At 33.9% G+C, this 12835-nt stretch overlaps 1 protein-coding gene across 1 annotated transcript; it reads right to left on the bottom strand.

Annotated features, from left to right (window-relative positions):
* Positions 1 to 4407: 4407 nt before the first annotated feature.
* On the bottom strand, positions 4408 to 10410 carry LOC145634179 (homogentisate phytyltransferase 1, chloroplastic-like). The gene is made up of 12 exons (XM_081685594.1): positions 10058 to 10410; positions 8885 to 9159; positions 8673 to 8756; positions 8494 to 8568; positions 7917 to 8000; positions 7534 to 7623; positions 6865 to 6966; positions 6514 to 6609; positions 6124 to 6195; positions 5934 to 6029; positions 5103 to 5207; positions 4408 to 4632 (listed from the first exon to the last, which is right to left on the bottom strand). The coding sequence occupies exons 1-12, from the start codon at positions 10140 to 10142 to the stop codon at positions 4591 to 4593; spliced, it is 1206 nt and encodes a 401-aa protein (XP_081541720.1). The 5' UTR covers positions 10143 to 10410; the 3' UTR covers positions 4408 to 4590.
* Between the last annotated feature and the right edge of the window lie 2425 nt (positions 10411 to 12835).

Here is a 12835-nt window from a genome sequence, read left to right as displayed (position 1 = left end):
TTTTCGCCCGGATATAAAAATTGCCGAAATGTTTACTATGGTCCCATATATCCTCCGGGAGTCCAATTGGGTGGCTGGAACCATCCAATTTGCCTTTAAACGACCAATTTACCGGTTTACAACTTACACCGATTTCATTAATTCAAGCCTACCACGAACATTTATGACAACAAATATTGTCATATATTTTCCAAACGACATTATATGACCCCGAGATATATTCCCTAGAATTTCAAGACTTTTCGACACCGGGCCCCGAAACATTCGAAATTTCTCAAAAAGCGTGGATATTAGCCTTCAATTTTGGAAATTTTTGACTTTTTTTTCGCCCGGATATAAAAATTGCTGAAATGTTTACCATGCTCTCTAATACCCTCTGAGAGTCTAATTGGGTGGGAGGAACCGTCCAATTTGCCTTTAAACGGCCAATTTACCAGTTTACAACTTGCACCGAATTCATTAACTGAAGCCTACCACTAACATCTATGACAACATATAATGATCATACATGGTTCCAAACGGTATTATATAACCCCCAGATGTATTCCCTAAATTGTCAAGACTTTGCGACATCGGGCCCCAAAATTTTCAAAATTTCTCAAAAAACATGGACATTAGCCTTCAATTTTGGAAATTTTCGACTTTTTTTCGCTAGAAAATAAAAATTTATGAAATGTTTATCATGGTCCCTAATACTCTTTGGCAGTCCAATTGGGTGGGTGGAATCATCCAATTTGCCTTTGAACGGCCTATTTACCGGTTTATAACTTGCACCGATTTCATCAACTCAAGCCTACCACAGACATTTATGACAACAAATAATGATCATATATGGTTCCAAACGGCATTAAATGACCCGTAGATTTATCCCCTAGAATTTCAAGACTTTTCGACACCGGGCCACAAATCCTCCAAAATTTCTCAAAAAACGTGGATATTAGTCTTCAATTTTGGAATTTTTAAACTTTTTTTTCGTCCGAAAATATAAATTTCCGAAATGTTTACTATGATCCCTAATACCCTCCGGGAGTCCAATTGGGTTGATTGAAGATTGAACCATCCTATTTGCCTTTAAACGGCCAATTTAATTACCGATTTACAACTTGCACGGATTTCATTAACTCAAGCCTACTACGAACATTCATGACAACATATAATGATCATATATGGTTCCAAACGGCATTATATGACCCCGAGATGTATCCCCTTAAATATCAATACTTTTCTACACCAGGCCCCAAAACCTCCAAAATTTCTCAAAAAGCGTGGATATTAGCCTTCAATTTTGAAATTTTTGTTTGTTTTTTCGCCCGGAAATATAAATTGCTGAAAGGTTTACCATGGTCCCTAATTCCCTCCGGGAGTCCAATTGGGTGGGTGGAACCATCCAATTTGCCTTTAAACGACCAATTTACCGGTTTACAACTTGCACGGAATTCATTAACTCAAGCCTACTACGAACATTTATGACAACAAATAATGATCATATATGGTTCCAAACGGCATTATATGGACCCCGAAATGTATCCCATAGAATATCAAGACTTTCTACACCGGGCCCCGAAACCTCCAAAATTTCTCAAAAAGCGTGGATATTAGCTTTCAATTTTGGAATTTTTTACTTTTTTTTTCGCTCGGAATTAAAAATTGCCGAATTGTTTACCATGGCCCCTAATACCCTCCGAGAGTCCAAGTGGGTGTGTGGAACCATTCAATTTGCTTTTAAACGGCCAATTTACCGGTTTACAACTTGCACCGATTTACCCGTTTACAACGGCCAATTTAATTAACTTGCACCGAACCCGACTTGAACCGAAATTTACCAAAACCCGTTTTAACCCGTCAAAACCCGAATTTAACCCGACTTGTTACTAACCTAACATGAATTCAACCCGACCCATTCCTTACCCGACCCGAAATCAACCCGACTGTTATTGACCCGACCCGAATTTTACCATACCTATTACTTAACCAACCCAAAATTTCAACCCGATCTGTTACTAACCCGATTCGAAATTAACACGACTTGTTATTGACTCGACATAAATTTAGACCACCGTATTATTGTTGATCAAAGCATTTTGTCTTGGGAGACCAAGTCGGTCCAGGCAGCAAAAGAAAGGAGCATCATCCTCAAATTTAAGTGTTAAATATAATATATATATTTGTTGTATGGTCAAAGGAGATAATTATCTTCCTAAATTATAAATTATAGTTCCCTAGTATATTGCCATATATATTATAGTCAAGGAAATAATTAGCTTGATAAAAATGATAATTATCCATTTATAGTTAGTTGAACCCGAATATGACCTGGCTTGAAAATGACTTGACCTGATTGTAACCTGTAAATTATTGACTTGAACATAACCCAACTTGAATCCGAGAATGACCCGATTTGGAAATGACCTAACCAATTTATAACCCGCAAATTATTGACTTGAACCGAACCCAACTTGAATCCGAGAATGACCTGACTTGAAAATGACCCGATCTGATTATAATCCGCAAATTATTGACTTGAACCGAACCTGACTCAAACTCGAGAATGACCTGACCTGATTCTAACCCGCAAATTATTGATTTGACTCGAACCCGAGAACTACCCTAACCCGTTTTAACCCGTGAAAACCTGAATTAAACCCGACCTATTGTTCACCCGACCCGAACGTAACTCGAGCTGTTATTAACCCGACCTAAACCCGACCCAAACCCGATAAAAAGTGACCTGACGTGACCCGACTCAAGCATGACCTAACCCTAACCCAACCCGCATAGGTTATGGAATTAATCTGAATTGACCCGACCCGAGTTGACCTGACCCACTCTTACCGACCCAAAACCGACCCGTTACCCGAATTGACAGCTCTATATATAATCACTCTAAGACCATATTTTTGTTATTTACAGATTTACCTAACAAAAGAGAGTCTAAATCTCCGGTTATCCTTGGAGATTGCTTAGAAAAATATTACAGAGTACATAGTAATTTTTTTTTAATTTTTGTTAAAAAAATTCTACTAATTTTTTAGTATAAAACTCAACAATTAAGATCATAAGCTAGCTTGATTTGCACCTAAAAAAAAAAAAAAAAAAAAAAAAAAAACTGGCTTGACAACCTGCGGATAGGATAATAGGAATATGATACAATAATTCAACGTAATAATCTGGAATATGATTCGGTGCAAGATAGATTATCAGATTAATTAAGATAGAAAATCAAAATATAATGTGGAATGACTGAAATCAATTATTCTCCCTAAATTATATGTCCATGATACCTTGATTTCATGTGAGCAAAATATTTTGGACAGCAAATGACAAATGTAATAGACAGCAAATTATAGTTCATCCATTTGGAAGTTAATACTTACATTTTTTTTAATTTTATTAATACAATCATTATATTCCATGTGAATTTGTTACAGTAACTCTTATTTGCTGTTTTAGTTACTCCGTAACTGGATTTTTATCGTGGCGAACTAGCAAAGGGATGATGTTATGAATAGATCATTGTGATTTATTGCATACAGGATGAAACTTACTAAGGTGTCAATTTGGGTCACTAGGCCAGATTTGATTGGGTGTATACGCGTTGAATCTAGTTTTTATCATTCAAGTCAAATTAAATCTAGCTAGGGCAACTTATATTTTAGGGAGTGATTTCCAAATCAATTTAGTGTTCTGGGAATTTGTCTCCCTCCACTAAAAACAAAAGATGTGGCAAATATCAACTTTGATTTATTTGATTTGATGGATCAGTACTATCTTATACAAGTATGTTGTATTGTTGTTTTTGCCTTACTATAAAAAGTAATAATAATCATATCTTTAAAATAACCTAAACTCCTAGTAACAAAACCCAAATCTTTATCACTTCAATTAATGCCTAGCAAACCTTATGTTTAACACAGTATGAATAATATGAAGTACAATAATTGAATTGTACTCGAATAAAGAAGTACGGAGTACCATATTAAACTTAAATGGTTACAAATTGTTCATCACCTAAATATGGCTCGAGGTGGACCTGATTTTAATGACACGCGCACGCGTGCCATGCTTTCAAATACAAGTATATCAGATTTCACATTTGAAATACTTTGTACTTCAGTGAATGCTTCTGTCTACCTCTGAACAAAATCAACCAAGGCCTACAAACCTAACAAATTTTGTGAACCTTATTAACTTATCTTACTCTCAATTTTATGTTGTCATAAATTTTCCTATTTCCTCTATTTGTCTCAGCCTCAAGATTATTTAGCAAAATTAAAAAGTAAATAAATAAAATAAGTAAAAAGGTATTTTTATAAAAAAAAATTATCTAAAATTAAGACAGGATGTCAGCTAGTTTAGCAGATATGAATCTTGAAATTACCTGATCCACAGAAAGAAGTAAAGAGGAGAATGAAAATGACAGCAACTAACTGAAGCTGACATTTTTTTATGAAAAAAATATCTGAATATTTAGCAATACTTGCACAAATTCAGCTCAATATTTAATGTACCTCCCCTCAATAAGGAAAAATCCTATATGTACACTTTGTCACTAATCTGGGGAGCAAAATCATCTTCATCACGTTCTGTAAATCACCTTACAAGCGGTATTAGCAAATACTCTGCATAAAATAGCTGCAAGGAGAAACGACCTTTCAGATGACTATCAATGCAATAACTAAAATCCCGTCATGGAAGATGATCATTCAAGACCAAACGAGTTTATGTAGGCATTATAATTTCTGTTGAATCTATACTTTGCAGATTTAAAATTTGTGTTTACAATGACAAAGGAATAAGACTAGCAACAAAATACCAAATGAACATTATAATGTAGTGTACTAGTGTCCTGACATCAAAGGATAATATGGCATCAGTATAATATTACTCGACATAATACAGTCAATAACTCTACGTTTTTATAATTTTTAGTTCCAAAGTCTTATTATTAAGTGTCAAAGGAACTGAATTGAAATTTCCTATAAGCAATATCAGCAGTACCTAGACCATAGCAGAACAAACATAAAGCTACTCCACCTTTTGGAACAGAAACAGGCATTAACGAAGCAACAATAAGGGTAAGATTAAATAGGGTGCCGTCTTACCTTCCAGATGAACATGTAAAAAGAAGTGATTGCAACTTTGCTGCTAAGATCAGTAGATTTGGCACTTCTCCACAGCATTGTAGCCAATATACCATGACCAACAACCTACAAGAAAAGAAATAATGGAACAAAGTGAAACCTTTTTCTAGCCTTAATCCCCATTTTCCAACATTGAATAAGATTCATAAGATTTAGGCTCAGATATTAGGCTTGGCCAAGGCAGATCATTTTTAATATTTATTTATTTTTTTGTATATCCTCAAAATTCAATCATCCAATGAAAAAGTGTTGGAAAACTCAAAAACATGGTGAAGGTAGGGTAATTATACTACCCTTTCCAGAGATCATGTAAACTTAATACAATTTTATTTCAGGGCGTATCTCATGAATTTCAATTCCATTTATGACCCTAAAGATTGGAAATCTAGTAGCCAAAGAGCTTGTTCTTTTAAAGATGATAATAAACAATCTAGGGTGACTTTTAATAGCTAAAACAACGTGGAAATATTTTCTAGAAATACTAAGTATTAATTGGCCTCGCCAGTATTCTATCATGGGAGTTTCACTCATCTATGGTGAATACACTAGTTGTCAGTCCATAATGGTTAAGCAGTGACAGCAACCAATGTTGCACAGATATTCTCGACCTTAGATGTGATGGCTCACTGTGAATAGCAGAATAGGTATTAGGTACCTTAGTGTCAGCATCTCGTAACATCAATAAAAACTTTCTTGAAACTATGGACCGTAAATCTTCTAAAAGGCATCTAAATTCCAGAAATAATTGACATGCTTTTTTTCAAAGTCAATATAGAAGCACATTGTACATACCGTGATAAGTTTGCTCCAAAGAAAGGAGGATGATGCCCCAACTAAAATGGCAACAGCATAAGCAATTTGAAGTAGAGAAATACAAATCCAAAATACCTGCCAGATTTGCAATAATAGAATTAAGCCATGAAGTCTGTAAATCACATATGCTCCTTTTTTTCCCTGTGTTTATTACTTAATCAAAACTAACCCGCTTCTGTCCCAGTCGTACTGTAAATGACCGGATACCAAATATCCTATCACCTTCCATATCAGGTATATCCTGCATAAAAGAGTGGTTCAAAATGAGTTACTAGACTTGAGCATTCAACATTAAGAAATATGTTTATGGGACATAAATTAATCACAATGCACAAGAGTATCTTATTACTTTAATACATCATTTCTAGTTGAATCTAATGACAGATGCAGAGTATGGCCCGGTTCACTTCACCTTATTTTTGCTGAATTGAAATTATTTTTACCAAACTGAAAAAACTGAAATTAATTTTGCTAAACTTAGAACATTTTCTACTATGGCGCTTAATACAACAGTCATCTATCAAGCAGATCACTATTTCAAATGGAAATGAGTTTTTACCTTAAACAATGCTATAACCACCGAAAAGAAACTCATAAATGCAGTTGCAAAAATCAATGGCCTGGAAAAGATAGCTGGTCGTCCAAAGACATGTGTCTGCAGTAGTTGCACACAAATTGAACACCTTTAGAGAGAGTAAAAGATGAACAAAACTTAATGAAGTTTATGCATAATTTTTGAAGAAAATATAGCAATGTATGTTCACAATTGGTGAATGAGCAACAGGAAATAATCAAACAAATTTCTGGATAACTATATAAAATCAATAGTTTTGGTAGTATATGCTAAGTTTCAATAACCAAATGGATATGCAAATACCAACAATATTCATGACGAGGGTCAGAACACCACCTGCATGTGCAGGAAAAAAGCAATTTGAACAATTATAGCCCGAACGGCGAGGATACACATTGCTGCAACAACAGCAGATCTCTTCCATCTCAACATAGGCAGCTGAAAGTCCAAGAGCAAAGAATAAGCAAAATTTACCACCTCATACAAAAGTTCTAAATTTTTAAGCAATAAGACATCATACTTGTCAAACTACAGCAAAGAAAGCAAACTTTGCAAAAAAGGGTTTGAGAGATTCTATTGAATTTTTTCTAGAAACTTCCTCATTTATAAGAGCAGCTTTTAGATACTCAGTCCCTTTGGAATAAACACCAGCTGGATTTCCAAAATCTAGTGAAAATAGCATCCAGATGTTAAAGAGCACAAAGAGGCTACAATCTTGCACTAAATGGATATAAACAGAAAATACAACTTAAATTTGGAAATTTGATCACCTGTCTCTGTGATCAAGGTGTTTCTCAGTCAGGGCAGAGTTTAAACCTAAGTAACATACTGCTACGTAATATGTTCACCAGCCATAGACATTTGGTTGGTCACTAAACTCAATACTGTCTCTGTTCAAAATATTTCAACTTTATGACCATAGTTTGATTAGCAACCACCAAAAAACAAGGAAAACCAAGCATCACATACATGTCTCTGACAAACCATTAGAGCATTAAACCTTACATTTATGGAATATGCTGTACCAAGCACAAAGCTGACAGAAAGAGCCCAGAATAAGGGCCATGAACCAACAACTGACCACAGCCAAAAACTCTGCATGACAGAGAAACAAATAAATGAGAATAACACTTGGTAATCCAAGAAATCTAGGACAGAATGAACATACATGGAGATAACAATTTGGGATGAAGAACATGCAATGTACGGACATGAATGATAAATGTCAACAAAAGGATGGAAGAGCAACCAACAATTTGGTAATAGGAAATAGTGAAATACAAATCTTGAAATAGATGTATGCAATGCACAACCCGAAAGCTGAAAGCATTTCATAAGCTAACAAAAATTATGTAGTCATCCTCAGCAGCGCATTTAGAACTCCTTACCAATATGGCAAATGACGTAACAATGAAGATACCAGTTCCAGTAGAATATTCCCCGGATGCAAGAGGAAGATATGGTTTGTTGACCTATAACCACATTAAGATGTACACACATTAGATAACATGATCCATGTAGCATGAACAACAAAAACTATCCAATATGGATTTTACCAACAGCAGGTTCTGTAGAGGGACTACTTTACTCTGCCTTACACCTAACTAGTGTATACTAGTGACAAGGTTATTGACCGAAGTTAACTGAGTATCAAACTAATACACAGTATTGTCTAGCAATGTTAAATGTAGACATATAGTCCTTAGTGATTTTGGATTTTATTATTTTTTATTTTTCCTTAGTAAATTGATTTTGTTGCAGAAACATGATGTATTTTGAGATTGGGTAAATACTTAAGCAGCTTCAAGTTAGATGCCTCATCTCATGGTTCTGTTCGGAGCTATATCAACTAATTTCATTGTAGAGAAAGTAATATAAACAGCATATGCCAATATGTATTTGAATAAAATGATGTAGATTGTGAATTTGTGAATAAATGGAAGGCAAGATATGTCAAGTCCTTACCTTGTCTATCTCTATGTCAGATATCTGATTCAAACCTACGATGTATATATTCATGAAAAGAGCAGCAATAATGGCCTGTAAAGAGTCATAGATTGATCAGGAGAAGCATTTATTGATAGAGAAAACGCTTCAAATATACCTAGGTAAGGAGGACAGTGAGCACATATATCCAGCATTACCTCTAACATTCCAGTGAAAAACATAGGAGAAAAATCTGAAAGCTTCTGCACTGCAAGTAGAGAAACTGAAACTATGCTCAATGCCTGTCATAAAAAAGTAAAACATCCAAGTTATATATCATAAATTTCAAGAGCATAGGCATGCAAGTAGAATCAGAAGGAATGAAGAGATGTGACATTAATCAAAAGGTTGAAACCTTAGAAAACTTAACTGTTCCTATAACTGTGTGAGGCCTTGAAAACCTATAAAAGGCATCCAAAAAATTGATAATTGAATTCCAAATATTCTTAGGTTCATAAGCGTTTGGTTCAGATTCAAGCGACTGTCCGCGGCACGCAACTACCAAGCGTTTTCTACTATATGTCGGGGACAGCATATGCTTCCTTTGACCAGTTATAGTGTGATTCTCCACCAACTGTCGCTGGTACCTCACATTGCAAATTCCCTCTATCAAACTCCATTCTTTAAACTTCGAGCCTTGGATTGCTAGATCAGAAACATCAGCCATAACATCAGTCTAACACTATATCAATGGCAAAGGACAGACAGACAGACAACAAAAGGCTCCTTAGATACATTCATGGCTAGTAATATTTTTTTATTCGTTTCTGCATTCACATGTTTATGTTTTTAATATCATACAACCATATGGAATTGAATTTTCAACAACAATAAAGCATTAGTCCCAAATTGATTTGGGGTCGGCTAACATGTTTCATCACAAGGAACCATTTGTGAAAAACGAAAAATTCTACCTGGAGCAGAAAAATGACAGTGAAACTATTAACTTAAACATCAAACTCATAGTGGTATAAATTGATCAATACAGCATTAATTATCATTGCCAAATTCATTAATAGTGTACTACAACCTTCAAAAACATGTAATAGAGTACCAAAAACCCATAACATTTAGGAATCCGCTTAGTCTACGATTAATTGAAACTACAACGATTATTACAAGGTTTGCAACACACCACACAAATACATAACCAGAAAAGACGAGCATCTTATGATTGAATTTTACAACAAGCAATAATATCGTACATGCATCTTCTACCTGTCTAATTCTAGTAACAATACTAAATTTATAGACCCACATTCTATAAATAATCAAAACACTAATCAAAACAAGTCAACAACCACCATTCAAATAACAATAATAATAATAATAATACTGGGTTTGAACAATAAATCAACAGTTTAAGTAGGGTTAAACAAAACATTACTAAAACTGGGTTAATTTTTTTCCAAAATCCCAACAAACCCATCTCTTGGAGTTATATTTTAAGCAAAACCCAGAAATTAAAGATCAATAATCATTCAAAAAATGCAACTTTCTGATCAATAAACTAAAAAATAAAGCAAAGGAGTAGAAACCTTACAATTTCTGAGTGAAGGAAGATGAACAGCTGCTGATAAATTGTGTGAATTTGGCCTTGTAAATGACCCAACTATTAATGAATCCATTGTACCCTCTCTCTAATTTTCTCTCCTCAGTTGAATAACCCAAAAAAAGGAGGAAAATTGCTTGTAAATCAGGTAGAAGAAAGACGCTTCCAGTTGTAGCAACTACTCTATGACAGTACTCAGTGAGGAAGATGACACACACTGACAAACCCAATTGTTTTAAAAAATTTGAGGGAAAATACAGGAATATATAATTCGTGTTTTCTTTAACGATTTTAATGTACAAGTACTCTATAGTCCGTACCTAGTTAGAGATGGACATTGGTCAGGTCGGTACGAAAGCGGGTTAGGTATGACAATATGACATGAATATGGTTTGATTCGGCACAAACCCGTTATAAGCCCTGCATGACAACGCATTGTGTCATGAGTCGTGCATGGATATTATTTTTTCGGCACGGCATAATGGGGTAATCGCTTAACCTTCTTAATTTTGATTAATTTAAAAAAGAACCAATCAGAGTTGTCACGTGACATAATTAACCATAATGACTAAGTGGTATTCATCTCTTAAAAATTGCTCCATTTATTTGAGAAAAAGCGTTAGTTTGAGTTTGTCCTATTACTCTTTCAATATGTTTTCTAATCTCAATAGTTCTCTTTATTTATCTCTCTTAATATGCACATCTTTGACTAAATTTTAATACAGTGACAATTGAGATGTAACTCATAATTTGTAAGAGATAACAATTACAAGACGCAACATTTGAGAGATTTGAGATTATTATATACATATAGAGTACGTAGCTCTTAAGATAAAAATAATATCTCAATATTATAACCTTAAGGTGAAAAAGTGGGGTACTTCAATATTTTTTTTTTATTACGAGTAGAATTTGTAGTAAAATCAAATTTAGCACCACAATTTTTTTTCTTCAACAAGGTATCAATTTAAAAGATTCATTGAATCAGTTTTTAAAATCTACAGTACAAATCAGTTACTAAGGTTCTCTAACATATTCAATTTTCCATAATTTCCTCTTTTTTGTGAACTTTTTGTTTCGTACATGATCATCACTAACTTGCTCGTACACTAACTTTCTTGTACTGCCGTTCATAAACTTTCTCTCGTTGTCCCAAAACGAAAGAATTTACTCAATGAATTGTATGTTTCTCCAAAGAAAAAGACTCGTATGTTGAAAACTTCAAGTCATAAAAATAAGAAAAGTTATTAAGTACAAACAAAAACATCACACTTGTAAAAAAAATGGAAAAAAGTAAAGGACATCGCTCAAATATATCACACTCGTACGAGTGCACATCCAATTTCACTACTGAGTATTTTTTAACACAAATTTTTATACGTGGTTGGACTCATGGTGTGACCGGGGTTACTCGAATTACTCAGTCAAGGGTTACTTGCGGGATTCGGTCAAAAGTTACTCAGTTAAGGGTTACTTTAGAGCTTCAGTCAGGAGTTACTCGGTCAGGGGTTACTCGAGGAGTTACTCGAGTATTAACCGGTCACACGGTGTTGCCAACTACACAAGAAAAAAAAACTCAGTTTTTTTAAATATTGATTTTTAAATTAGGAAAAAATTGAAGCATATTAAATTATTAATGGTTTACTTCTCCATTTATCACCTTTACAAAATTATTGCATATCAATTATCAAATAATACATTAATCGGAAAGATTACACACAAAAATTTATAAAACACGTAAATGATACTCCTATGTAGCATCTTTTTGTAAGTAATACCCTCCCATACTGCCATACCCAAATTAAACATAAAAAATAAAAAAAGTAACAAACCAATTTACTCTCATATTTTGTGCATTGCAATATTCAAAAATGGAATATAATTTATGGATGGAGAGGGTGTAGTATTAAGATTTATAGGTTGCAAACAAACAATGATATAATAATAATAATAAAAAAAAAATAGCAATATATAGATCTCACTCAATGCAAGCATAAAATTAGGCTGGTGGATAAGTGGATAACTGTTAAGTTCAAAATTCAGTAACAAATACTAAGTAAAAAATCTAAAACACAAAGGGTCTAGGAGTTTAGGGTGCTACCTTGGGAGCATCATAATAGAGGGCAAGGAGGAATATCCTTCCTTAGAACCTTAGATAGCTTAAAGTATATGCAGGTTGACAAGATTCAAACTCGCGATTTAAAATTAGGAAGTGGATCCTTAATCAACTACACTAATATAAATTTTGCTATCGTAAAACATTACTACATAATTGCAGTTACTTGTAGCTAAAAAAAGTAAAAGTTAAGTTATGAGGCAAACTGTAAGGAACAAAATAACGAATGTAATATACAAATAGTAGTTTTTTTAGGAGGGAAAGGAGGAGAGGGTTGGGGAGATTGTTTATTGTTCTATAAATAATTGATGACTGGTGTTACTCCTGAGATCCTAAATCTGTCATTGTTATCAAGTATGCAAAAACACATTGTTAATGTGGCATCGATTCTTCGAACATGGAATAACCTAAATTAAAGAAATAACCCAAGTCTACAAAAAGTGCCAAGAACTAGCTTGTACACTTGTACATATACCACTAACAAGTAACAATGAATGGCTCCAAAGTTGCAAATTCAACGCAACAAACAACATTAATATTGTTGTACTTATTTTATGGACATGGTACAAGTTGCCCAAGTAAAACCACACATTGCACAACCGTTTTTTTTTTTTTTTTTTTTTTTTTTTTTTTTTTTTTTTTTTTTTTTGTGT

This window comes from Chenopodium album, chromosome 6 (assembly GCF_948465745.1).
Source record: "Chenopodium album chromosome 6, dcCheAlbu1.1, whole genome shotgun sequence".
Lineage (NCBI taxonomy): Eukaryota > Viridiplantae > Streptophyta > Magnoliopsida > Caryophyllales > Amaranthaceae > Chenopodium > Chenopodium album.
The sequence above is the reverse complement of the archived record's forward strand: the minus strand, read 5'-3'. Positions and strand labels throughout refer to the sequence as shown.